The 25,904-nt window shown below is 39.8% G+C and overlaps 3 protein-coding genes across 6 annotated transcripts; 2 read left to right on the forward strand and 1 right to left on the reverse strand.

The window, feature by feature from the left end:
* The first annotated feature begins 760 nt into the window (after positions 1-760).
* On the forward strand, positions 761-14,764 carry pgfb (placental growth factor b). Of its 3 annotated transcripts, none has more exons than XM_026307256.1 (7): positions 765-1,408; positions 10,880-10,916; positions 11,988-12,184; positions 12,304-12,379; positions 12,982-13,011; positions 13,115-13,177; positions 13,265-14,764. In XM_026307256.1, the coding sequence occupies exons 1-7, from the start codon at positions 1,346-1,348 to the stop codon at positions 13,417-13,419; spliced, it is 621 nt and encodes a 206-aa protein (XP_026163041.1). In that variant the 5' UTR covers positions 765-1,345; the 3' UTR covers positions 13,420-14,764. The 3 variants fall into 3 exon arrangements, with proteins under 3 accessions (XP_026163032.1, XP_026163041.1, XP_026163049.1); XM_026307264.1 differs by having other exon boundaries at positions 766-1,408; positions 12,304-12,383; positions 13,265-13,385; XM_026307247.2 differs by having other exon boundaries at positions 761-1,408; positions 13,115-14,764.
* A 162-nt stretch (positions 14,765-14,926) lies between these two features.
* cipca (CLOCK-interacting pacemaker a) lies at positions 14,927-19,862 on the forward strand. 2 transcript variants are annotated; one of them, XM_026310090.2, is made up of 4 exons: positions 14,927-14,980; positions 16,283-16,399; positions 16,859-17,028; positions 17,521-19,862. In XM_026310090.2, exons 2-4 carry the CDS (start codon positions 16,294-16,296, stop codon positions 18,316-18,318), a joined length of 1,074 nt encoding a protein of 357 aa, XP_026165875.1. In that variant the 5' UTR covers positions 14,927-14,980; positions 16,283-16,293; the 3' UTR covers positions 18,319-19,862. The 2 variants fall into 2 exon arrangements, with proteins under 2 accessions (XP_026165875.1, XP_026165867.1); XM_026310082.2 differs by lacking the exon at positions 14,927-14,980 and adding an exon at positions 15,149-15,303.
* Positions 19,863-20,913: 1,051 nt separating this feature from the next.
* Positions 20,914-22,492, reverse strand: zdhhc22 (zDHHC palmitoyltransferase 22). Its single transcript, XM_026306351.1, has 3 exons — positions 22,408-22,492; positions 21,283-21,840; positions 20,914-21,191 (listed from the first exon to the last, which is right to left on the reverse strand). Exons 1-3 carry the CDS (start codon positions 22,478-22,480, stop codon positions 20,914-20,916), a joined length of 909 nt encoding a protein of 302 aa, XP_026162136.1. The 5' UTR covers positions 22,481-22,492.
* Positions 22,493-25,904: the final 3,412 nt, after the last annotated feature.

Raw genomic sequence — 25,904 nt, forward strand, 5'->3', positions numbered from 1 at the left:
ACCTTTTCTTGTGGAGGTATTAATTTGACCAGTTAGCAGGGAGAAAACGTCTGGGCCATTTGTGGTTCATGTCTGCTGCAGCAATGAGACGGTAATTAGACAATTAGAAAAAAGAACATTTTTTGTGGCATCCAGCTTCTTCAAGAATCACACATGTCCTTCGTTGATAGGTAGAGATACAACGGAGGAGGAGACTACTGTGACATTGTCCACCATAATTAGAGGAAACGTTTTTCCTCATCCCTGATTGCTCCTCTTACCACTGCACTCTCCGGGTTAGCTGGATAGAATTGGAGTTTGTCTTGCTCTGCTTAAGTGTCTGAGACGCTGCACTCCTGACTGTGGTCTGTACAATAGCAGGAGGCAGCGGAGCTATTCAGCACTGCTGAAGGAATGCGTGGAAGCCCACAAAGAATCTTTTCGTTCCAGGGTTTCTGCAAACACAGAAGTCCCACACTGAAGATTAACTCAATGGGCAAACAGTAATGGAATCTCCCTTTGTGTCTCTGCAAACTTGACTAAATACTAAAGCCCAGGAGGAAAATCTCCTGCACATGTCAATAAAAAGGATCTCTATAATTGTTAACTTAGCCTGAAATACTCTCCTGTAGGTGTAGACCATATAGACTAGAAATCACAACTAAAGCATCAGAAGCAGTGTCACATCACATAAATTACCATTGCATGCTACAGTTTAAAAAGGTTGGTAAAAAAAAAAGTAAAAGCATCAGTGAGGTCTGTGAAAGCCAATGAGGCAGAGTGGAGGACAGAGAAGGGGTGGAGATTTAAATGACCAGCTTGTGAAAGGTACTGTGGGGCAATTAGAGGCAAGTGTGTGTTTTGTGCCGACTGGAGCTCAGAGCAAGACTGGAAACTGAAACTGTCGGTGCAACTTTACGCACTTCTTTTGGAGCAGATCGCCGCTTTTACATTTTGAACTGAACTGAGGGCGCTTTTCTTGTCAGTTGATTATGCTTTGTCAAAACTTTCTGCCACAGTTTCGCTCTGCAAACATCACAGTCTTTTTAAGCTTTTCGCTCTGACTCGGTTGACTTTAAATAAGAAAATAAAAAGAAACATATTTTCATTTTGACATTATTTTCATATTTTCCGCGCACCTCCGGTTCGCCTCCGGTAAAGCACCATCTCATTAGGTTACACGCGGCAGCGGAGCTACGTGACTGCAGTCATTCTCAGCATTACTAAACCGGGAGAGTCACTTGGAAATTCCCGGTCAGCACCTTTTTTTTCCCTTTCTTCTCTGAGTTGTTTGGGGTTTTTGGTGGATTGTTTTGTTGTATGCATCGGGAGCCACCATCCCCTCTACACTCGCAGACATCGCGAAATGAAACTCGGTTTTGTCATCGAAGCTGCGGTGGCGCTTTATCTGCTGCTCTCACCTGCACAGGTAAGAAGTTTGAGCCCCCATTCACTAAGACTTTAGGCTGAGGAAGAGGAGGAGGAGGAGGAGGAGAGTTTCTGTGGTTTCAGCCTCCAAACGCATTAGGATTTTCACACTAGTTAGATTGCGTGTGTGTTAGGCCTACAAGCTAATAATAATGTGTAAATGTTGATATTGTAAAAAAAAATAATGCACCTATTGTAATATATGTTAATAACTTGGTTTCTGTCCAAAGTATGCATGGACTATGGGTGAGTCAGCAGAAGCCGGTTGTTGAATCGACAGTAATCCATTGTGCTTTCACACCTTAAACCGTTTTGAATGAGCGCCATTCTGCACAGTTCATTCATAAGATGAAACGTGACAAACTGCATCTCTCTGCCTCTGAAACACATGGTGCAAAGTGACTCACTGTGAGCTTATAATTACAGCTTGATCATACTTTAAACTAGTTTTATAGACATGGCTCATGTTCGCTCCCGAGGCCTTTTTGTCTAGTGTGGATTTCCATCAAGCAAAAACACTGTGATGTCTGTGTTAGTGAGAGATGTCGTAAATGGAAATAGTTATAGTTTTTATAGTCGTGGGTCAGCATCTTGACAGACTGTAAGCTTTGTATCTGACAGTGTATCTGGCAATATTATCAAGAAAGTGTTTCATTCTTTTGATCTGTACCTGCAGCTTTTTATTGTCATCTCAGCATTTAACTGCATGTTTGGTCACAACTTGAAAAATAGTGGTGATGATGAACCTGTGTGTGTGTGTGTGTGTGTGTGTGTGTGTGTGTGTGTGTGTGTGTGTGTGTGTGTGTGTGTGTGTGTGTGTGTGTCTGTGTCTGTGTCTGTGTCTGTGTCTGTGTCTGTGTGTGTCTGTGTGTGTTCAAAGGTCTTATTGAGGGTTAAGACTTGGTTTCAGAGTTATGGTTGGGGCTAGGCATTTAGTTGTGAATGGTGAAGGTTAGATTAAGACACTAGGGAACACACATATCAATGTGTGTCGTAAGAGTTATAGAAAGACAGTCTGTGTTTGTGAATGTGTGTAAAAGCATCTACTGAAGTGTAATTCCAGCCCAGTCATATCACTGTCAAGAGACAGTGTGTTAGTACAAAACTGTTCTGTTCTATCGCCTGGCATTGCCTTTTAGTCTTTTAATGAAAATGTGCTAGAACAGGACAGAGCTGAAACTGGAGTGGGAGCTCATTCAAAGGCCTGTGTCACACTGTAGAAATAGAGGATGTGCCACTGGGCAGCAGGACTTGTGCCAGCTAACTCTTCATCCCATTCTGTCTCTGATTTCCTCCCAAGGTGGCTGAGGGCTGGCAGCTATCCCTGAGCTATCTCTAATGTAAAAGCAGGCCACGCCCACATCCATTTACTGTCAGTGTCACACTTCATGCACTGTTGCTGCATGTTGAACTAAAAGTAACCCTGGAGCAATTTCCATTTTACACAAACTCAATGAGGCTCTCAAGTCTGGAAAAACTGCAAGTTGCACCAGGTTCTCTAACCAGAGTCTTTGCAGCTGTTGCTGAGTTGAGAGTGAGTGGGAGAGGCATGGGATCACCACATCTCCACTAATCCTTATAATCAGCTCATGGCCTGCTTAGTCTAAACAGGAGTGACAAAATCCAGGGCCCTCAATGTGTAGCAGGTTAAATACCCCCCCCCCCCACACTTCTGTAAAGACTGACAGCAAATGTTAACAGTTCAGTTCTGCGATTCAACATCCAGTAGGTCAGGTCATATGGACAGTCTGTGAGGGTGTGAACTTGTTATTTCTGTGGTCTGGATCTTTCTTTAACCCTTCAGTAGCCATTAGCTGTTGGAAGGTCAGCTAAACAGAGGAAACGTTGTTCTGCTTTCCTGCTTTGCTGGAAACAAGCATGTCAAGGTATAAATATGTCTTAGAAGCAAAACATTTCACATTTTAGGAAAACAAGAAACACAGCTATTTTCTAGCTGTAGTGACAAAATGAGACTGTTCTGATAGGTGTCTGTCCTGCCAGCTCCCACAGTCAACTGTCTGACTGGTGTACCAAAGTGGAAAAAGCAAACATTGTCCATGTGGTTGGGAATGCTATTTATACAAGTCTTTCATTGTGTTTTGGGTTCCCAGAAATATGTGACACAAATTGATAATGATGCTTTCTCATCATGGTCACAGCTGGAGCTGCAATCAGCAGACTCATATGTGTTATGAAACATGGAGAGGCCAAGAGAGGGTGGGGATAACTTCAGCTGTTTAATAATTTTGCTTTACTACAAGGAATTTACAGCACAGCTCAGTGTATATGTGGTAGAAGCACATAGTTAGGACATTTTCTTTGAAAACCTATTGTCATTTGAATACAGTTGATCAGATGATGCAAATGTTAATTGTAGCCCCTTTATGTTGTATTGATTATCGTATCTTCATGGCTTGTGGAGGCACCAACATCCCTGCTGGGAACCATTGGTGTACTGTGATTTAGCAGTATATATTTTTATGTCAGTGTGTTTGAATATTGTTTTTTGTTAAACTCTTAACAAGATGTTCAAAGCCACAGTCCATAGCCCTGAGCAAATGTTCTTTGGTGTTACTGTTAGGTATCAACAACGTTAAGGTACGTATGAAGGACAAGCACAGGCCTGTAGTTCCACCTGTGATACTGGAGATGTCTGTTGCTGAGTATGCAAATTATACTTCATTGATGAAAGCATGAAGTACTACAGCAACTGATATGACTATTAAAATCATTATAGTTGAATGCTATAATTTATCAGAAATCCCCTGTTGCTGCTAATAAAATCCATATAATCCTCAATCTTAACTGTTGCCAGTCATATGGCCAGTGTTTCAATTTGCACCTATGACTTATTCTCATGAAAGTGTCCTGGTCAGATTTATATATGTATGACTCTTGATTGAGGGCCGAAGCACCTGGGTTTCCGTGCTGAACAAAAGTGGCCTTTTGGTTACCCCTTCACCAGGGTCATCTAAAAACACAATATAACTGTCACCCACTGGTTATTTTGATCACATTCCTCGATACACTCGTTCTCTTGTTGGTGTATTGTCGACACTTCCCATACATATAGCCCACATACTTTATAAGTCCACTGTGAGTGTGAGAGAGAATATCACTGCTTAAATCCTGCTCATACTGCACTCTGCACAGCCTAAGAGCTTTGCCAATAACTGCCAATTTGATAACTATCCCCACCTTACCTAGCCTTTATTGTCATAGTGATTGTGTGTTTGAAAATGCAGGTGAAATCTTGCATCAACACAACCAAACATGACTGACATTAGTCAGCGTTTCCACAAGGACACAGACACATGAACAGCTGCGCAACTCAGAATGCAACTGAAGTTCACTAGAAAATATTTCTGTTACATTAAGAAAATTTGCAAAGGATAAGAATTATAAGTCTCTGTGGTATGAGATTATGAAATTCCTTATTGCTGTCTTTTTTTTTTTTTCCTTCAGTAAAACCTTGGAAACCTAAAGTGAAAGAAAATTTTCTCTCATTTGACTTTGGCAGAACGCTCATCACTTCCCCAGTGAAGCCAAACAGACTGGTGAAGCATTTTCCTGATGTCTCTGAGCTTAGAAAAAAAAAAAAAGGCAGTGAGTCTTGGCTTCACTGCTTGTATCTGTGTGTGTTTGTGTGTGAGGACATGACTTTACACAGGTGCTTCCTTTATGTCATCACCAGCAACAAAACAGTACAGCACAGTCGAGTCTGACCATCTGCAACACACACAAACACACACATTTTTGTGTTTGGTGTGTTTTTCTTTTTCTTGTTCATATTTAGTCGAGTGTCGATGTCATGATGTCATACTGTATTTCTAGTTGTTCCAATATAGTTTCACAAGTAGAAAGTTTCTGAAGTATTTAAAACCTCAACAGTACACAACAGGTGTGGGTTTCAGTTTCTCACAATACAGCACAGCTGTTTTTGTCAGGAAACAGATCAGTTATTGATATCAAGCATTAAACGATTAGCCCTCCTTTACCTCCTGATGTGATGTGGCTCTGTAATATACTTTCACAATTTTCTAGTCAAGATGTCCACATTTGAGACCATGCAGTGAGAGTGACCTGCTGATTGATGAAGCTCTTTTTTGCACTGTTGTAGTATTTGTGGTTGTAATGTCCCGGCCCAGGGGAGAGTTGCACTCGCAATCAGGAAATATGGATTTCTCCTTCCTCCCGCAGAGGAGGAGCAGTGTTGCTCGGGGCAGCCGTCTACTCACCAAGCTTTAATCTCCCCATCTGGATGCAATTTACTGTGGTTTACACAGGGAGAACAGCGTTTACTGTAATAGAGACCACAATTACCACCGGTCAGCCTTATCTCAAGACCTGCGTCGTGTGTATGTTTGCGGACAGGGTGCATGGTTTATACAGTGTGTTTGTGTGTTTGCATTAATGGACTTATACTGAGGAAATGGTGTTTATCTAAATCAACATTTATATGGACCTTTACCTCACCCATGTCACTGGCATGGTAAACACTATTTGACTGGATTTTTCTTTTTCTTTTTGAAAATTAGACAACTAGACCTCTCTAAGAATGATTGTAGTGTAATCAAACTCATTTGCAAAGGATAAAATTGTTATATTAAAGGATTTAATAAATATTCTTTTAGTACCCTGTAATCTGTACAGAAACTGAAGTGTAAAAAGGTTTTGCTTTACAGAGGGTTAGGTGCCTGACTATTTCTTCTTTGTGCATTGTTGTTGCATCATTCTTGACATCACCATAAGGCAGCTTGGTGTGCTTTAGATGTTCTAGTGGACAGACTGTGTTACCTTTGGACAGAGACAGTTTCTCTTTGTTTCCAGTCTTTACACTAAGCTAACTTTCTCCTCACTAAAGCTTCAATGTAGGAGATTTTCTAAATCTCATTGGATAAGTCTATTTCCTAACATATGGAACTATTCCTGTTTTGTAGTTCTTTTTTTTTTTTTCTTTCTGCATTGCATCTATATGACACCCGAGCTATAAATGTGGCACTTTCATGTGGAATAATGCTGAATTTCAAAGGCCCCTTTCACCCGCATTACTTGAGAAATTGTTGTGGAACATTTACCACGCTCTGTTGAATGTTGTTGGTGCTTTGGCAGCACTCCATGATCACAGTCCCTGACCTGACCACCCGAGAGTCCCAACTGGATACTGTCAGACCTGTAATGGCACCGCTGTCATTGTAGGTTCACACACCTCATGTATATAAAACAAACCCTGGCTTTCTGTTGCGGTGTTGTAGAGACAGTGACCTGCAGCCCCCACGAGAGGCCTGAGAATTAATGCTGCAGTCATGGTGTTGATGATGGGGAATCTGGTTCTCGATAAAGGATGGATGAGGAAGATCAGTGAGGCAGGGAGGTAGCCCCTCACTGATGTAGCTGTCTCTGTGTTTGTTTTCATTCTCTCTGCTTTAGTGCTCTCTGTTTTGTGTGGTCTCATGTTCAGAGTCAAACTAGCTCATATGTTTTCAGTGAGATGGAGATGTGGGCGCTTCTCTGGCCTGGATTATGGCTGGGATGTTTGCCAGCTTTGCTTTACTCAAATTTGTTGCTTGATTTCCCAACAGCATGCATCTACAGTACAAAATCACTAAACCGATTCAGTCAACCGGTCATTACCATATCACAGGCCTGCATCTCATCCGTGGACTGTTTATCCAAACTCACACCCTTACTGAATAAAGTTAAGTTTGAAAGTAGACCTTTTTGGAAAGCTCTGTAAATAATGGCATGGTGCCCAACAGCCTGGGTTGTTATTTGCCAGAGTGAAAAAAGATTTGATGATGGGGGTTTCCCAAGCTCAGCCAGTCCACTTTTAAAATTAAACCATGCTCTAATATATTTACTATTTTTTTTTGTTTCCTGTTACTACTTATTCTGTTGAAACTCTGACCTGATTTTAGCTCCATCTTCCCTTTGCAGCTACAAGAGGTCACTAAAATGGTTCTTTAGTGTTGTCCATTGTTTTATGGCCATTGCTAAAGATATATCAACAATATACAATCATTCTAAAAATATGGTTATTCATTCATTTTTTTAGGATTTTAGCCCCAGACTGAAATGTAAGTGACTTTTTCAAAAACAAATTGCTTGGACACAAAACATGGCTTATCTTTTGCTGCAATCCCAATAAGAGAAACCCGGTTCAGTTGATCCAGTTCTGATTCATTTTCAGCCATTCAGAAAACGTTGTCCTGTTCATACTAAACTCCTCTCTGCATTTGATTCTCATTAGTTCAGCTGCCAGTTTTGATCATTTTTCTTTAAGAAACACACTATGGAACATGCAGCCTGGCTGGTATCCAGATATGTCTGGCTACTTGCCATAGTACCTGCTGTTGAATTGCCCATCACCCTCCTCCCCAGCTTGACCCTTAAATGTTGAAAAATCTTTTGTGACCATTACGTTGGATCCCCATCATGTTTTATTTTTACTCCCTACGTTTGCTGCCCTTCCTCTGACAGATGGAATTAAGTAAGGAGGTTAAAGATGACGTATTTCAGCTGTGTGGGAGTGGAGAGTAATGAGGCCCGGAGCCTCTGTGGCCTGACAGCAGGAGCACAGGGACACAACAGGTCCTCTGATCTGATCCAGAGGACAGAACAAACTATCAGCCAGCAGCTTACAAACTTTCACTCGAGACTTCAGGAGATTAGTTTTTGGAAGTGGCTGTCTGATCAGTGGCGTCGACCCCTAGATACCATACCTTCATTACTGCTACAACTGGTATATGTTTGAATCTATCCTCGCTTTTTATAAATGTTTCCACTATGCAAACCAGTGTATTCAGTGGCAGTGGAGAGAGAGAAACAGTGCTGCTTAGCACCTGAGAACCAGATGTTAAGTGCTGTAAACTTGTACAACTATGGAACAGGGGACTGGACTGAGGGAGAACACACTTGATTACATATCCAATATGTTAATTATAAAGTGAGAATAACTTTTAGACAGAAATCCTCTGACACGTAGTTACTGCTGAAGATTAGACAACTAATTAAGGACAATGATGCTGTGTGATTACGTATAAGTCATTTTTTAAATGTGCTGGTCACAGTAAAGCTTCTCAAATGTTGTTGCTATTTTCATATTGAAACATGAATGTATGAGCTTTTAAGCTGTTCAGAGAAATGAGTAATATAAAGGTACTACTGCTGAGCCCTGGGACATTAGATTGGTATTTTGTTTTTTTTATTGCCTTTAAGAGAAGCTTACTAAGCATTGAGCATAAAAGGTAACAATGTATCTGAAAATGACAGTAATTGTTAGTTGCAGGCCTGTGATTCTTCAGCATAACAACTTGACAGAGTGAAACATTTTTGAGTTGTGTATCTTTTAATTCAAGTAGATTTTTTTTTTTCTTGGCTTAACTCATCAATCCTTTCTTTACCTTCCTAGAATCCCTATTTGTTTTTGTCCCAATAAAAATGAATATTCTAAAAGTTTTTAATAACACATTTGTTGTTACCACGTAAGTTGTGGTTTTGCCCAGTCAGCCCTTAATTGCAGTAAATCACAAAAGCCTCAAGAACCCATATTATTAAAGCAATATCTGGAATGTTAGACCCTCACAGAGGAGACGGAAAAACTACCTTAAGAAAGGTCATGAGCAAATGACATTAAAGAGCTCTTGAAAGAAGTGTTTAGCAAATGATTCTTCTTCTGGGGTTTACTAGAAAGGTTTATACACGTATTGATGTAAAGTGGTTCTCCCTTTCCACAAGAGATGAATTACATCCCAGTCACCATGAATCACAGAGTTGTAAGTGCACATGGAGGTAGGTATGGCTACGTGAGGAACATCATGCAGCAATTTATAATCTGGCCTGCTCACTCTTCACAGGAGGTGCCAAAGATGCTCCTACGCCATGTCAAGGCTTAACCTCTGACCAACGTCAGACAATCCTCCCCAGCTCACCGCGTTCTGAACAGCAACCGAGACCAGAGCCAAAAAACCCTTGTGATGTGCTGCAGATTTGTGAACACCAATAGATGAAAGGAGAGAGCAGATCATATGCCAGTTAATACTGGAAAGGGATTCATTTTATCAGACTGCTGCTGCAGGAAAACTAATGCCTTTTAAAAAAAATATAGCTTAAACTGAACTAATGCTGTTCCCATGTACCCATGCTGTATATAAAAGCCTCTGTAAGTGGAGAAGAAAATCCTGTGGTGTTTCTGTACACTCAGAACAGTTCCATGAATGGCACCCTATAGAACAACTCTACTGTCAGAGTAACAGCTGTACATTTTGGCCAGATGGCCAGCCAGTTTGAAAAAAGGGAGATGCCTCAGCAGCTCCCTTAACACAGGGAGGACTGAACCTAAGTGGCTGACCAGAAGCTCATGTATTTCTATTGATATGAAGTCTGTCACACTGTGTTCTGCTGCAGAGAAGAGAAACTCCCAATTACACAGACCTGCCTGACACTTTATAGCAGTGACAGTTTTACAGGAACCTCTAAAATGATATGAAAGCGTGAATGCATCTTCATCATCAAAGCAGGATATTCCTTGTTAATCACATTGTTTGGACAAAATGGCTGAGTGGCTGACAGTCCCAGTTCTTGCCTTCACATTAATTTTGGTTCACAACAGGAAATGGATACATTTTAGTGATGGACAGATGGTGTAAAAAAAAAAATAGCAGGCCTTACTGTCATCATCTGTCTGCTTGTAATATTATAACAAATTTTAGTCCAACACTTTCAGCTACTCTCTCACTATGAGCATGTACACAGCCAGTGCTACAGTATCGATGTCATCAGATGTGTGTACATTTGTTACAAAAAAAACCCAAAAAAAGCCTGAAATGTAACACCAGTGATGTGGAGACAAGAAGCAGGTTGTCTGCAACCCATCTCGTACTTTTGCTTGAGGCTATTTTATCAAATGTAGATTTCCCTTCCTGAGACAGAGTCAGCTAGAGGTTTTGTGTTTTCCCAGGCGAATGAGAAACACACTCTGTTTATCATGAGATGATGGGAAAAAATCAAGACAGAGGAGGAAACCATCAATGGGAAAATAAATAAAGAGCTGAATCTTACACGACAGGAAACAGGTTTTAAACCTAAACAGTTGGGCACACACGGGAACGATTTATATGAGACAGGAACTGTTGCTTGTCATTCAGACTTTTTGACTGCAGGGTGGAAAAAGAAGTGTATGATCTTGCACTTTATTTTTTTGGAGTTCCAGTTATCACCTCTAGGGGACAGAAATTCCTCACAGGCACATGATGGCATGTTAGCAAGCTGATGAAGGACGGGTGTAATGTGAATGTCCTGTTCTTCAGCCATTATCTGTGCTTCAGTCTCATCCATTCAAGTGTTCAAATATATGGATATGTATCGATAAGGGGTTTTATCAATAGGACACCATTATATATAGTTACAGCTAAACTGAATGAATGAATTTTTTTTTTTTTTTTTTTTTCCACATTTTTGTTCTGTTTTCCAGAGTCTACCCTTGTCAAGCATCAACAGTACAACTAATGGTAAGAATTTCTACTTGCTTTATCTCCAAACCTTTCAGGTGAGGATGTAGAGTAGCTCTTTAAAATAATTAAGAAGGGTGACTGGTAGATGAAGCTCAAACTGTTTTGTCAAGCTGCGTTTTTGTAATGTTCACACGAGAAGCAAGAAATCTGATGGATACCAGTCCTGACAAAGTACCTTTGAACTAAAGAGTATTCAGGCAGCCATTCTTAATGTGCTTGTCATCCAATTTCAGAGAATATAAATTACTAATCTCATGTATCTTGCATGTGAGTTCATAGGTGTATTTGATTTAAATTTGCAGAATAGTAGGACATGTCTGTACTCGTAGGGATTACTCACTTACCTGACATACAATACAAAAAGGCCTGATAAGCTGAATCCTTACAGTCAACTCAAGGAGAAGTAACTGGCCAGTGAACCAGCCCTTTTTAATGTACAACATTACAGTTCATGGCCTCATCTCCCTGCAGTAGACAGTTCCCCAGCCATTTCCTCCCAGCCTGTCCACTTTTATAAACAGCTGTTGTGGTGTCAGGCTCCATTCGGTGACCCCGGGGTCGCTGCGGTCCCAGAGATGCCTGCGGGGCAGTTCAGCTCCAGCTCCGGCAGGGTTCTGTTCAAGGCCATGTTGCCAGTGTTTGTTTTCTCTTCCTTCTCTGTTTGTTCTGTTATAGTTGTCCCTGTTCCTCTCCCCAAAGACTGTGCAACTGGGACAATTTCACACATATAATCCCATAGGAAAGTGTACTGTACATTACACAAACATTATTAGTTCAAATGAAAACAGGATACACACTGGCGTATTGCAGCTGGTTTTAAGTTACTGTGTACAAAGTATGATCATGCCAATATTAAACTATTAAGGTAATTGCTCTGAATGTGATTTTTTTTTTTTTTTTTTTTTTTGTGTGGCAGTTCTAAATAAACTTTATGAAACCACTTATATATATATTCTGTAAGTAAAATAGAAAAACAGAGGTATTGTAATACTATTGCACTGAAAGGAATATGCCTTTTTCTGTCTGGCTACACATTCTGCTCAGCATCTGTGATGTCCTTTCATCCAGTGTTAATGTTCCAAGAAGTGTGGGGTCGGAGCTTCTGCCGAACCATTGAGAAACTGGTAGAGGTGGTGCAGGAATACCCAGCAGAGGTGGAGCACATCTTCAGCCCCTCCTGTGTGCCGCTGGTGAGGTGTGCAGGTTGTTGTGGGGATGAGAAGCTGGAGTGCCATCCAACCCGCACCACAAACGTCACTATGCAGGTGAGATAAGGGCATTGTGCAATATAATTGTTCAAGTAAAAAATTTTTTGTGATCCATTATTATACTCTTGTACTGTAATTGTTTATATTGATTAATACTCACTTGTTTTATCTGACAGTTGTTGAAAATCAGGCCATCACTACCAGGTCAAGAATATGTTGAGATGACGTTTGTGGAGCATCAGACATGTGAATGTAGGTAAGAAAACAAGTCATAATTTTTGACATGAAATATTGAAATATAAGTATGCAAAAATCTACCCTGTCTCCTAGAAATAAATAAATACCACCCGACTTCCATTTTTCATCAACATAATGAGGAAACTTTTGGAATAAATACATCTGCTAAGTTGCAATTGTTCAGACAGAACCTAGAGCAACTGCAAAATGTTTGTTTTCTACATTATCCCATTACAATATCAAGTCATAGCAGAAAAACCATGATTAATGATTCTTATGGTTAGGTTTAAGCAACAAAACCTTTAAGTCTATATATATATTTTTAATTTCTAACTTCTGTGTGTTTGTTGTCTACATCTAACCATAATGACTCAGGATGTGACCGCCAGACCTGAGGTTCAATATCCACCCTAACCTCCTGTATTTGACTTATGTGTGGTACAAAAATATAGCACTTCCTTCACTATTGTCATTGAACATAATTATGATTTGCACAAAACTAGTCATTTGTTTTGCTAGTGTATAAACATACTTTTTAGGAGACTCGGTTGGGCAATATTTAATGGCTGTTGTGATCTTAGTATTCTTTCTAATTTATTGAAACAATTTTTCCTCAGACTTCGGAAATCTGTTGCAAGGGGTGAAAGGTAAGAACATGAATATATTGTTCTAACGTCAGGTGTAACACCGTTGAAAGTAATTATTTTCTGTCCCAGAGACTAGAGGCTGGTAATTTTGTCCTTCTTGCAGGAAAAAGCAAAGACCAAGAGGAAGGAAACGAAAGGAGAGACAAAAAACTAAAGAATGTGAAAGGTGATGGTACAGTCTTGAGAAAAGGACTTCACAAGCCCTATAACTATCAATTAACAGCAGATGCATTATTCTTTCTTGTGCTTGTAGGTGCCAGATCCCTCGCAGGTAACTGCAGTGGACCCAACCCCTCTGTTGCAGTGTGGCTCATTATTTATTACCAACTCAGTGACAGTTTCAAATCTCTTCCACTCATCTGTCAATATTGTGTCTACAGACTTAAAACAGCTGGGTTGTTTTACTGACATGCCCTGCTGCTTACAGGCAGCACGTTTGTAATGACAAGGTTCAACAGGAAGTGTTTTGATTGGTGGAAACAGCACTTGTTACACACCAAGTACAATGGACATTCCTGGAAGCCAGTGCAATGTAGAACCAGACAGACAGATGCCATCTATTTTATATCTATTACTGCGTCAGTTATTGTGATTTGTCCATTTCTTTGGTATTTAAAGGTGGTTACTCTTGTTTAAAATCTATATTTATTGATACAGCTGAATATATTTGGACCAGCAACTTTTAAAAGTTTGTCATCTGGCAGGAACCTTATTTGAGATGCCTTGACCTGTCATGGCCACATATGTTGACTGAGTGTGCAGCTGCTTTGTACTGTACATGCAATGAGGAAATGTCTCCCTCTAGTGGTGTTCAAAACTGCTCTATATGAAAGATTTTGTTCCTAGATCAAGTAACTAAATAAGATTAGACATGGGATAATGTTAAGTCCCACAGCAAATCACAACATATTGTAATCTATCACTTATGAAAGTAACAATCCCACAGTTGCTTGTTGTGAATGGATCCTGTCCATCCATAGCACCATTTGACCCAACATGAGTGTAAAATGTTTTACTGTTAAACAAGAATATTATTTATCAGATCACTTTTTTCAACTAAAGACATGCTAACAGCAAAGTATTTAGAAATAAATAACCCTGGTCTAAAATCAAAATGTTTGAAATCAAATCCTTTCTATCTCTCTTACTCAGTTGTTTTGAATGGTCGGATAATATTTAATTACATCTGTTTTATAAATGAAGATAGTTGTCAGAATACAGAATTATTATTGTTGAATCCCTTATGAAGAAAGTATCGAATGTTATCCTAATTAGTGGCATAACCAGGCCTGAACAAGCATTGTTTTAAGAATACAGATATATATTTTTCACACCAGAAAATGTGTAGTAGGCTGCAGAGTGGATGTGGCAGGTCTAGTATGAATGTCACAATACTCATTTGGTATTGCTGACTGTTAAAGAGTATTAATTTCAATTTGTTTGTTTTAATGTGATCTCACAGATATATAAGAAGCATTACTGTGATTTTGTACAGTTAAACAGTAAATACGTGTGTCCACATTGGTGACACAAGATTCACATAAGCCTGCACCACAGATGTCTTCCTCTCTGCTTTTGGTAACATAGCAGTAAGGAAGAGATCAATTGAAGTAGTTATGTAAAATGATGTCCTTTTGTTTTGTTTTTCCATGTATAACAAAAAAAATCTATGAAAATGTAAAAAAGTAACATTGCTACTGTGTATTTTTATTTCGTTTAAATATTTATTTTGTAATTAAAATGTTTATGGCTGTCAGCTTGTCCTGTGTGGTTTATTAAAGTCAGACTATGACACACAGACAAACTTTTATTTACAGTAAACATTAAGTCTGTAGACGACGCACAAACCGACACGAACAGATGAACCGTTTCCCTGACAACCGCTATGCATCATTGGGCTTTTGAGCCCCGAGTTTTGTTTTAGCGGGAGGGCCCGCTTGCTACAGGTTCCAAATGTCGCATTTTCCCTGTAAGGAAACATTTAGTATGTCGCCACATTTTGTTGTTACAAAACAATGCGTTGTATAATTACATATGTTATCGCAGATAAAGACTTTAATACTCTCGAATCATTGCAAAATATACTTGTTTGTCTGCGTATCTGGCAACCGATGCCAAAGCGCAAACCCTGCCTGTAAAGCAGCGTTCAGGGCTGTATCTCAGAGTACCCTAAGGCCTAAGGCGTAACGTTAGCTAACGCTAGCTAGGAAAGAGTCGAGTTTGCCTGTAAGAAAACAATAACCTTGGATACTATTTTAAACGGATATATAATTTCAAACAAAGGACGTCTTGGTAAGGTTTACAAAAGTAAAACTATTGTCTAAATCGCTTATCGATGACCCAGCTGGTTGCCAGGCTGAAGCAACGGTAGCGGTTAGCTAACGTTATCGCAGGGGCAGGGCAGTAAACGGGCAAACAATCTCGTCAGGAGCTGACTAAGGCTGTAGCTATCTCACATAACTAAATGTTATTGCTTAGCTAGTTTAATTTAACCAGCGTATCCCACTGGTTGTCGCAAACTGTTAACAGTTACGGTTGCCAAAGTTGCGTGTGTAAACAATAATGCTATCCTCGCTATATGTAACGTTATTCAAAGTTAAAAACACTGGACAGTTTAGACACGCGGCCTCAGCTATAACATTATTCGTTTGTTATCACAAAGTATTCTTGTTGTCGTACATTAACGTTATTTGTGACACACATACAGTGACGTGAAATGGTTAAAAAGCGTGTTTTACAGTAGCTAGCGTTAGCTCTGTCGTCAGGTGGGTTGTTCGGGGGTGACAGGCCCTTACACGTAAAGCTCAGCTGAGTGGATCTTTTACAACAATACCCGCAGTGTTCGTGTCCTTTTCAAAACCTAGCTAATGTCATCCAGTTTGTGGTGTGGATAAGCTTTTTTTTCTGTAAATGAAACTGATAAGATAAACTCCGTTAGAGCTATTGTCTTGCTGTGCATTACATCAATCGGGTCTACAGTGTACTGATCAGGGAGATGTTGATGACCCATAAGAACTAGTTAAGTTACTTGTAGTTAGATAATTTATGGAAGCAGAGTCTGAATAATGGATTGAGTCCACAGCGAAGTTGAACTTACTATACAATAAATAATACACCTGCAAAACTGCAACTACTGTATTTATAATTATGTAGTTACTTAAAAGCAAATTGAACTCACTCAGTGCTTTGCTAGACTTTGGTCTTGCCAAATTTATTTTTGATTTTCGTTGGTTAACGTTAACTTTTAACCCTTAATTCTTCATTATTTCAGAGGAGGCGAGCATGAGCAGTTTTAGTAGAGCCAGCAGACACAGGGCACCACCATTCACCTGGGCAACACAGCTTGGACCACCCAAGTCTGACCTGGAGAGAGATTCAGGCTTCTCAGGTTTGATTCAGTTACTTACTTCACAGTGATAAACATTTACATTTCTTGTTTCCCCATATATGTTTTATCTTTCAGTGTTTTTATAAGCTCACAGGTAATTATTGTCAGTGTGGCTCATGTTGTGAACTAGGCGTAAGTGTAAGTGATTCGAGTTTCTTTTGAGTATCTTAGATAAGGTCGACCCTAATCAAAACTGGGTATCTAGGTCACATTTTCTATGTAGGCTATCATTTGCTCAGCCAATTTTTCTTATGGTCATTCTTTATACTATGAAGGCTGACCTGGATTGGTTAACCCTCCTCATCAGATTGATGGTATCCTCTTCCAGATCCTCTAGAGATGCCTATCTACCTCTTCTTCATTTTCATTGTACTGATGTTCTGCCTTAGGTACTGTACACAATACGAAGGTAAATCTGTTTAAAACATGAAACCCTAATGCTGGTCTCCCCTTCCTCAGATGCCAGCTCTGAGTACCTCAGTACAGTCGATCTGACTGACTCTGAAGATGCAGGAAGGAATGTGGCCGTAATCAGCCAGGACCTGCCTGGTCCGCAAGTGGCTGTGATGGGAGGTTCATATGCTGGACTGTCTCCAATGATCATCATGAACAACTATGTCTTAAAACAGGTAAAATACAGCATTGTATGTTAGCCTCTGCTTAGCACTGTTTCTCTCAATCCTCTAGGAGTGTTTATACAGTGTTGGTTGGCTCAACTAAATATGTGTTTTTCTGATCTCTTTCTCAATATGTCGACTAAAGACAATGCATCCTTGTGACAAATGATGTTATGGCTCTTAGAGCTATATTGATTTACAGAGCTTTTTGTCTTAATGTTGATCCATTGTACTAACCAGCATTCCAACATGTTTGCATGTTTTTTGTTTAGTACCTCACTTATTTGGTTATAATTGTCATTTGACTAATCCAGAGTTTTATTGTCAATTGAGGGTTAATCTAACTTCAGCCAAAACAGTTGCATACAATTACAGTTGTCCATAGTAGTTTGTTATTTTTAATTGGTAATACTTAGATTGCAATGTTTGTTCATTTGGTATATAACACTTGTGTTTAATGTACTATAGATAATTGTTTGATATTAACTTTTTTATTTTCTCTAGCCATCAACAATTGCTCCAACAGAAAAACAGTGGGCGTTTCCTTCACCCTTGGAAGTGATGCCTCAATCACAGGTGGTTCTTCTTCAACCTGTGGTATCAAATGGCAGCAGCAGCAGCAGCTCACCAAAGACTTGCCCTGAAAATATCCAACAATCAAAAAGCTACATGCCCATCCTCAAATCATATCCCAGAATTGCCCCACATCCTGTGGAGGGGCCATCTAAAAGAGTGGGATCATCCAGGTTGAGGGGGAGCTCAAGATCAGGATTTGACCAGCGACAGCGAAGGCACAGCCACAGGCTTTACAGCTCCCCCAGCCCACAGCCGGCACTGCAGACTCCAGTCAAACCCATCTCCAACTTTGAAGCAGAAACCAACCAAGCACAGGCAGCTGAGGGTCAGGAGCTACTCAGTGAAAAGTCTCTTTCCCCACTGGCAGGAACCAGCTCTCTGGCTCCCTCAATTGATGCATTTAGGACAGAGATAGACAGCAACAGGATTGATGTTGACAAATACCATGATGCCCTTTCAATGGAAAGCAACAAAGTGAAACGTTTCAGCAACACCTACAATATTCTCAACAAGTCTGGGTTGCTGGGGATCACGTTGCGCACAAAGCAGCTGATCAAGGAGAATAAGCGCACCCAAAGCCAGCTGCAACAGCTTCAGGAGCAAACAGCTCTGCTGCTGCAGGCTCTGAGCAGTGGAGACCCACAGCTTTGGACTAAACTCCAGCTCTCTCTGCAAGACACGGACAAGGACCAGTGGGGGGGTAAAGCTCAGAAACTTCTGGCATAATATATTGGTGGATATGACCAGCAGTTCTCAGTCTGGGGGACAGAAGGTAATTTAATGAATGTGAAAAAGTGTATCTAGCAATTAGCAAAAAGCTCTCTCTTTATGAAATAGTTAACACTGCATCTAGCATTATAATTTAAAAAGTAACTTTATCTAATTATATGCCTTCATGCCTTTGTCAGGAGGTCAGTACAAATCCTGTTAGATTTTCAGATAATGGAAAAATATTCAGAACTGCTGGGCTGCCTTCCAGAGGTGAAGCTGAAGCACATCCACTATGGCCAAGTCGGTGTTCAGGAGCATGCTTACATTTCAAACCCTTGCCTATAATGAATTTTCCTGCCTCTGCTGTTTTAAAATACAAAGTATCACTTGCACTAGGGCTATGGCTTCTGTATTGTATAAATGCATGTCTTACAGCACATATAAGGACACATGGGGTTTTATTCCGTATACATGCCTTTAAGTGATTACTGTAGTCAAAATATTGACTAATTTTTACTTTTTAAAATCTAATGTGGTGTGGATACACATGGCCTCTGACTTTTCTCTTTAGTGAGATGCATTTTGAATAATTGATTTATTTTTTTCATTTATTTGATTTTTAGATAGTAAATAGAACTGAAAGAGGAAGTGTGTACTCCAACAGATGGGATTCACAAACTGCAGCTGGATAGAGGTCTGACTAAACAATAATAATGTTTTGTTTCATAATATTCTTACCTGCTATCTCTATTGTTTATTTGTGATAATATTTCTGGCTTGGACTAAAGCTGTGTAATAGCCTATATAAAAATAATAAGCACATTTTAATGAGTTTACCAGTTCACTGGTAAAGCAGTGGTATTTTTTTGCGGATTTGCGAAAGCGTGAATTGTAGCAAGTGCTATTGCCGTTAAATCGTCTTGATATGTTGCTGCCATGTTCATCCAACTCCAGTTTTAGACTTGATATGATGTAGTATTAATTGAAACCTTCAGACAGAGGAATGACAGCTACATTTTTAAATTTAGTTTCATATTGCACTTATTTATACAATTGCTAACAACATTTTTAGACATGTTACAACGTGTTTCTTTAGATGAGGTTTCTGGCTTGATAAAATAACATGACTATAAAGGTTTACCTGGATGCCTGTGCCTTTTTAATATGTTCACATGTACTTCATGTCAGTGCTTAATCAGGATAGATGTTTGTATTTATTTATGAGCTTCATGTGGAGGAAAGGCAAATGTATGAACTAATATTCTTCTCTAAAATGATATTCAGATTTTCTGTTGGAAGATCGAGAAAGGTTAAATGGTTCAGTTTTAAATATTAAAGCCAGGTCGACTATTATGTTAAGTTTTATTTTTGTTTGTTTTTGTTACTGGTGCAGTATTTTCTAATGGTGAGTACTACAATTAGGAAATAAGCAATCTTGTTTTTAACAGGGCAAAGATGTGTTAGAAAACATATTTCAAGAATACCTTTCCGTGATTGCTTTTTTCCTGTCAGTGTGCTTTGTGTATATTTTGTTTGACTAAAAATGAACTGTCGTGAAACTTTGAAGATTTCATTCTCATTTGTTACACTTTCTTAGCTCAGATCATGTAGCTTTACAAAAAGAACAATGACTGCTTGTGATGATTTGAATACTTTTATTGGTATAACAGGAATAGATAAAATAGCTTTAAAAACTGTACTTACTGAAATTTAAACATCTTTGACATGATGTCGAATATGTCAAGTAGCTATAGCTGCAGCATAACAGTGAAAAGTCTTTACTATTATACAGTGGGCCCTATGATTAGCAGATTAGTGAATACCTCATATTTGTGGTCATTTGTAAGCTTTTATCATATGACTTTATGGCACATTGTGAATAATACCCTGGATAGTAACATGGTAATCATCTTGACACCCCCCACCCACCCATCTTACAAAGGAACATAGTATTGTACTTTCATCCAGCTCTGAGTCGCAATCTTTTGAAAACATCAGGCTTAACATACAACAGCTTATTGTCAAAACAATGATGTCAGGCCTGGCAGTATATAATGTATAAACAGTTTAGTTTTCTCTGTTTGCTAGCCCTTAACGTCAAATGAAATATTGTCATTGTAAATTTCCTGAAAGTCACACTGTACATGGAAGTGTACACAAACACCTTTTGACTGATAATGTCAGAACCACATGGCACATTAATGTAAATGAGCAGCAAAATGTTAAAGAAAAACAAATCAAAGCTATAAATGCATGCACTTATGCAAAGCCATTTTTATAATTTGATGTAAGCATGTACTTGTACATGTAACTGAATGTCAAAAATGACCGGCTTATTTCTATTTCTGTTGCCTTATAAAAAGCTATTTAAAGAATGCACTGGCACTATGCACTTATTCAGAAGTTTCACGTTGCTTATATGGCTCCTGTCCTTAAGGGAATGTATGTTAACAGCTAACTATTGGGCTACTATATGGGCTACAGTAAAAGTCAAAAATCTTCCAATTAGCATTTAAAATCAACTGCCAAAGCGATCCCTAGAAAGCATTTTCTAAAATTTGTGCTGCTTGTGTGACCTATTTGGAGCTAATAATGACATGTGGTGATCGTTCAGTCTTGTTTATGTGCATCTATGTCTTCAGAGCACATCTCCACTGTCTGCACAGGCAGGATAAGGCCAAGGATCCAGCGAGTACCAAAAACATCCTTGAGGTTGGCTCTCCAGGGGCTTTGGTTCTCAACAAGCTGCCCTCTCTGCATCTGACACCAGGTCTGTCCTCGGGCCACCAGCAGAACCTGCTGACAGCAGAAGCCAGCACAGACCAGGCCAATGCCCAGCCACACATAGAGCATCAGCACTACGAACAGCTGCAAGCCTGAGATTGTTCCTGCAAGGAGACATTGAGAAGTAAGGAATTATTTACTTTAGTGAGCCATCTATTTTAAGTTGGCTCATTGTTCTGGAAGTCTATGACTTACCCATGAAGAAGTAACCCGTGGAGAGGGGCAGAAGAGTCAGGAAGGTCAGTGGGTTCTCAAAGGAAATGGAGTACTCCACTGTTAGAAAGGCCACACCAAGAACCAAAGAGTACAAACATGTGCATGATGTGTAGATGCAGAACATGATGAAGTATCGCATGTTTTTGTTACCAATGCAGTTTCCAGTGAAAAAACAGTGGTGGTCCCTCTTGAGAATAACTTTCTTACATAGTTTGCAGAAGTGACGGCCATTGAGGAGGTAGTGAGCGTCCACTTTGTCTGAGCAGTGTGGCGAACACACAGGGATCACAGTGTCGTTGGCGCTTTCGGCAGGATATTTTATAGTCATTATGTAATTCCCCAGTGCGTTGAACATCAGGAAAAGAAAAACAACCGTGTGAAGAATTGTAGACCTCCTCGGTGATGCATCCGAGTTTGGGAATATTGTTGGAATGAAGAAAGAGAAATGCAATATGAAGGTGACTGCTGTAGCCATAAAGAAGTATGCAGGTGCTACAGCATTGAGAAGTCTCAGTTTTAACATCCTGGTGAACATATCTGTGGGAGTGATGAAGACACAACAGGCATATTACTATCACACACTATTTTATGGGAACAGCTAGAGGCTCAGAGTGATTATTTCTTTATCTAGTGTGACATGTAATGATATAAAATGGTTCAGGACTATTAACATGAAGAATCTGACTGAAATACAGAAAATGTAAGGCCGTGCTGAGAAACACTCATTTCTGAGTAGATGTGGGTCTAGGGATTCTCAGGGGCCATGGAGAATACCAAGAATATCTCACCATTTTCACGTGATCTCCTGAACTACAGTACTAACAGGCTGTGCAAAATACAAAGAATGAAACCACAAACTGATGAACCAAAGGAGCTAAAATAGACGAAATCTGAAACTGGGTCTTTGTACTATCAAATTAGATTTGGCATGAAAAAGCTCTCATGTGGGCCAATTCATGCCCCAGATGACAGACAACAGTTATAATGAAGGACTATCGCAGGTTTTCCTCTAGAAACCGATGCCAGTAATTTTTATTTCCATGTTTTCGCATTTTAAAACATGATTTTTTCCCGAAACAGTCCCCATCGTGTCCAGCTGCCTACCTGCAGATGTCAGGGAGCGGAGGAGCTGTCCTTTCAGCACTGCGGAGCCTCGGGTCAGAGTCGACACAGTCATTCAAACGCAGAGGAGAAAAGGCTGTTGAGTCTCACTGACGTCTTTTTTCGCTAAGCGTCTGTCTGGGCCTCTGTCTGTCGCCGCCTGCTGGTCTGGATGGATCTATTAACCATTGTTTTCAGTTTCTAAAATACACTTTCACCTTTATCAAGTCATTCCCCACTCCTTCCAATATGATGCAGTTTTGTTATATTGTTATATTATATAATTTGTTAACATTAACAGCTATTCTTAACCTTCATTTAGGTAAAAATAGAAATAACAAATTGTAACGTAACGCAACGTATTTGCTTTCCATCATTTTTTTCCTTCATTTTAGCAGTCAAGAAACAAAACAAAAACAAACAAACAATTGAAAGATAGAAAATAATAAATGACTATAGCGGTAAATTAGGGCAATGTAAGAAAGTCAGTTTTCCAATAGGTGGCAATGCATCCTCAATGATTTTATTATATCCTGGGTCCTGTCATATATATCTTTATCATATTTCGCTGTAATAGCCCTCTGCAGGCCAGGCAGACCACATCTTCTCTGATAGCTGATACCGCTCAAATCTTTAAAAATATCAGATATAAATTATTCAACCAGCTTGATCTGGATGGCACAAAATTATAAGTGTCTGATATAATTCATACACATATTCTAAAGTAAGAGTGGAGGTGATAATATTCCAGGTAACATTTACTCGACGCTCCCTTAGCAACCTCCTAGGCAGGTGTTTCATTGTCAGACGGTCCCTGACTAGGTGGGAGTTTCTCCCGATTCTTGGTGTTGGAATAAGAAAAAAAAAAAAGCTCAGCAGCAGCATCCGCGTCGTCAGCACACGCCAACCATCAGGAAGCTTCCCGAGGTGGAGCTGAGAATTTCAAACCCCACGTATCTGCCCGGTGATCGGACCGCGGACTGGAGGAGTTTATTCTCGCTATTTGTGGCGCAGTCGTTGTCGTCAAGTTACCAGAGCTGGAGGAAGGTGTGGGTGTGCAGACTGTTGTGAGTGCTGCAGAAAGCGAGGGGACACAGAGCCGCCAAAAAACTGCTCGACTGGTGAGAAACCACCCATTAAATGTCTAAAAAAAAGACTGTAGTTAGATCTGAACGCTCAAAAAGCTCCGTGCGTCATGGTTCAGTATTGGTGAGGATGAGGGTGAGGATGAGGATGAGGATGAGGATGCGTCTGCGTCTGGCAACGTGTCAGACCTTCACACCCAAAACAAATGCAGCCCTTTTTTGTCACTACAACACTTATTGTTCCTCGAGGAGTCATTTGGGTGCTGGGCCTTTAATGAACACCTTAAATTGTGATTTGGGTTTGGCGTTTGCCAGATGAGGAGTCTGGTCCATTCATGCTGTGACCATGCTGTCTGCTTTCTGCTGCTGCTCCGTCTGGATTCTTGTTGGATTTCTATAGATACAAAGCTTTTATTTGTCAAGTAGCTTGACCTGTTGAATCTTTGCTAAATCTCCTCCAGGCTTTACAAGCCATCACTGAGGTAAACTGAGGTCAGAGCTGTTGGCTTATGTTATGAAAATGCAAATTAGTTTTGTTTTTACCTCAGTGTCATATAGTTCTAAAACAAAGACAGATTCCTTAATAAATTAACTCAACTCCTGCCATTTTCACAGGACTTCGGCGAGGGGAAGTAACCTTTTAAAATGGCAGGTGCATAATGGGGTTTTGACATTTTACTGGGTCACCGTGCATATGGCAGCAGACGGCATGTCATGCAGTATGGTGGGAGAGTTTGAGGAACGGGCTTATTGTTTATAGTGGAAGGTAATATTTAGATGTTTAAATGAATTTTAACAAGGACGCAGAGAGTCTTTATGTGACTGATGTGTCAGCTGAGGTCCAGCCAGAGAACACTCACTACCTCTGAGGGCAATGACAGCTTGATGATGGCAGCTTGTGTAGTTCATTAATTAGAGAGGGGCTGTTTACTGTTTCCAGGTGTTGATGTAAAAATCTTCTATGAACAGAGATGTACGATTTCAATGGAAGTCTTTAATTAGTAATAGTTAAAGACTCTGTAAGCTGAAAGGCTGCTGTAGCACGTCGCAAGTTTTTAAAACTGGTCACAGTGGGAACTAATGTATTTGTTTTATCAGGTGTTGAAAGTGTAATTGGCTCCTTTTTTGTTATATTGTTCAGTTTGTGGTTTAAGTTTTTTTTGTTTTTTTTTTTTACAGCCTTACCGACATAGCATTTTCTCAATAGTGTGTGGGAGTTTACTTTTTTGTGTTTTATAATCAAAAGATTCATGGGCTATCACATTAAATTTTAATGGTACAGGCTCAAGGAAGTGTGCACAGTAAGTCTGCCAAGAGGCGAATGGATGCTGGTCATCTTCAAGTATCACACAGGCATTAATATTTCAGCAGACTCTAAGCTGAGGTTGAAAAACGAGCTTTCAGCAGAGATTGATATGGTGTGTTTGTCCGGTACAACGTTTAATGAAAAGGCTGAACAGTGAGCTTTACTCTGAAAGAAAATCCAAGCAAATACAAGCCAGTGTACAGTGAGCTGCTCTAAGTCTTTTTTTGTCTTGCCTTTAGTCTTGTTTGGTTTGTTTTTGTTGTTATTTTTGTTTCAGCACTCTGAGCAGGTTGATGAAACGGTAAAAGCAGTGGAGAAGGTACGCAAAGATCCTTTGTAGTTTTGAGTTATCACTTCTTGTCATGACAAAAGGTTTGAAAATATCAGTGAATTTGTTCTGCTTCACGTGCAGAGTCCACTGCAGTAAGGGTTAAGCTCCTGGAATATCAAACATCAAACCAATTAGAGCTCTGACTGAGTTTTGACCCAATTAGAAAAAGATATAATTAATTAATTAAATCTGAATCCTAAATAACTGTTACTAATTGGAGAGGGGAGAGAGGTCAAAAACATCAGTCATAGTGTATGTAATTTTATATCTGTTTTTCTATCTAAATCTTATATTGTCTTTGGTGGCATGGTGGAGCTGTGGTTAGCAAGAAGGTTCTGGGTTCAAACCTGAGGCCTTTCTGTGTGGAGTTTGCATGTTCTTCTAGTGCCTGTGTGGCTTTTCACAAGATACTCCCACTGTCCAAAGACATGCAGTTTAGGGTTATTTTAACCGATGACTCTAAATTGCCTGTAAATGTGAATGTGAGTCAGCCCTGTGTGGTCATGTACCCCACCTCTGGTCCAGTGTCAGCTGGGATTGGCTCCATTCCCCAGAGACCCTGAATTTTCCAGGATTGATGGTGCTGCTGCTGACAGTGAGATATGGGGTACAGGAGTGTGTGTCTGTAGATTGCATCATATGTGAAGATGTATTTCTGTGACTCATCTCCTCAGCCTGTCACAGTCTGATCATAATGAATAAAAATGTCAGAAAACACTTTGGTGGAAGCCCCCTGACAGAAGATCGAACACAAGCACAAACTCGGAACCAAACAGCT

This window comes from Mastacembelus armatus, chromosome 22, assembly GCF_900324485.2.
Source record: "Mastacembelus armatus chromosome 22, fMasArm1.2, whole genome shotgun sequence".
In the NCBI taxonomy this organism is placed as follows: domain Eukaryota; kingdom Metazoa; phylum Chordata; class Actinopteri; order Synbranchiformes; family Mastacembelidae; genus Mastacembelus; species Mastacembelus armatus.

Coding starts and splice junctions, on each gene's coding strand:
- zdhhc22 (XM_026306351.1), bottom strand. CDS start 22,480: ATGACTGTGTCGACTCTGACCCGAGGCTCCGCAGTGCTGAAAGGACAG. Junction 21,841..22,407: donor CCGCTCCCTGACATCTGCAG/GTAGGCAGCTGG, acceptor TCACTCCCACAG/ATATGTTCACCAGGATGTTA. Junction 21,192..21,282: donor CACGGGTTACTTCTTCATGG/GTAAGTCATAGA, acceptor GTCTCCTTGCAG/GAACAATCTCAGGCTTGCAG.
- cipca (XM_026310090.2), top strand. CDS start 16,294: ATGAGCAGTTTTAGTAGAGCCAGCAGACACAGGGCACCACCATTCACC. Junction 16,400..16,858: donor GAGAGATTCAGGCTTCTCAG/GTTTGATTCAGT, acceptor CCCCTTCCTCAG/ATGCCAGCTCTGAGTACCTC. Junction 17,029..17,520: donor ACAACTATGTCTTAAAACAG/GTAAAATACAGC, acceptor TATTTTCTCTAG/CCATCAACAATTGCTCCAAC.
- pgfb (XM_026307247.2), top strand. CDS start 1,346: ATGAAACTCGGTTTTGTCATCGAAGCTGCGGTGGCGCTTTATCTGCTG. Junction 1,409..10,879: donor TGCTGCTCTCACCTGCACAG/GTAAGAAGTTTG, acceptor TCTGTTTTCCAG/AGTCTACCCTTGTCAAGCAT. Junction 12,380..12,981: donor GGAGCATCAGACATGTGAAT/GTAGGTAAGAAA, acceptor ATTTTTCCTCAG/ACTTCGGAAATCTGTTGCAA.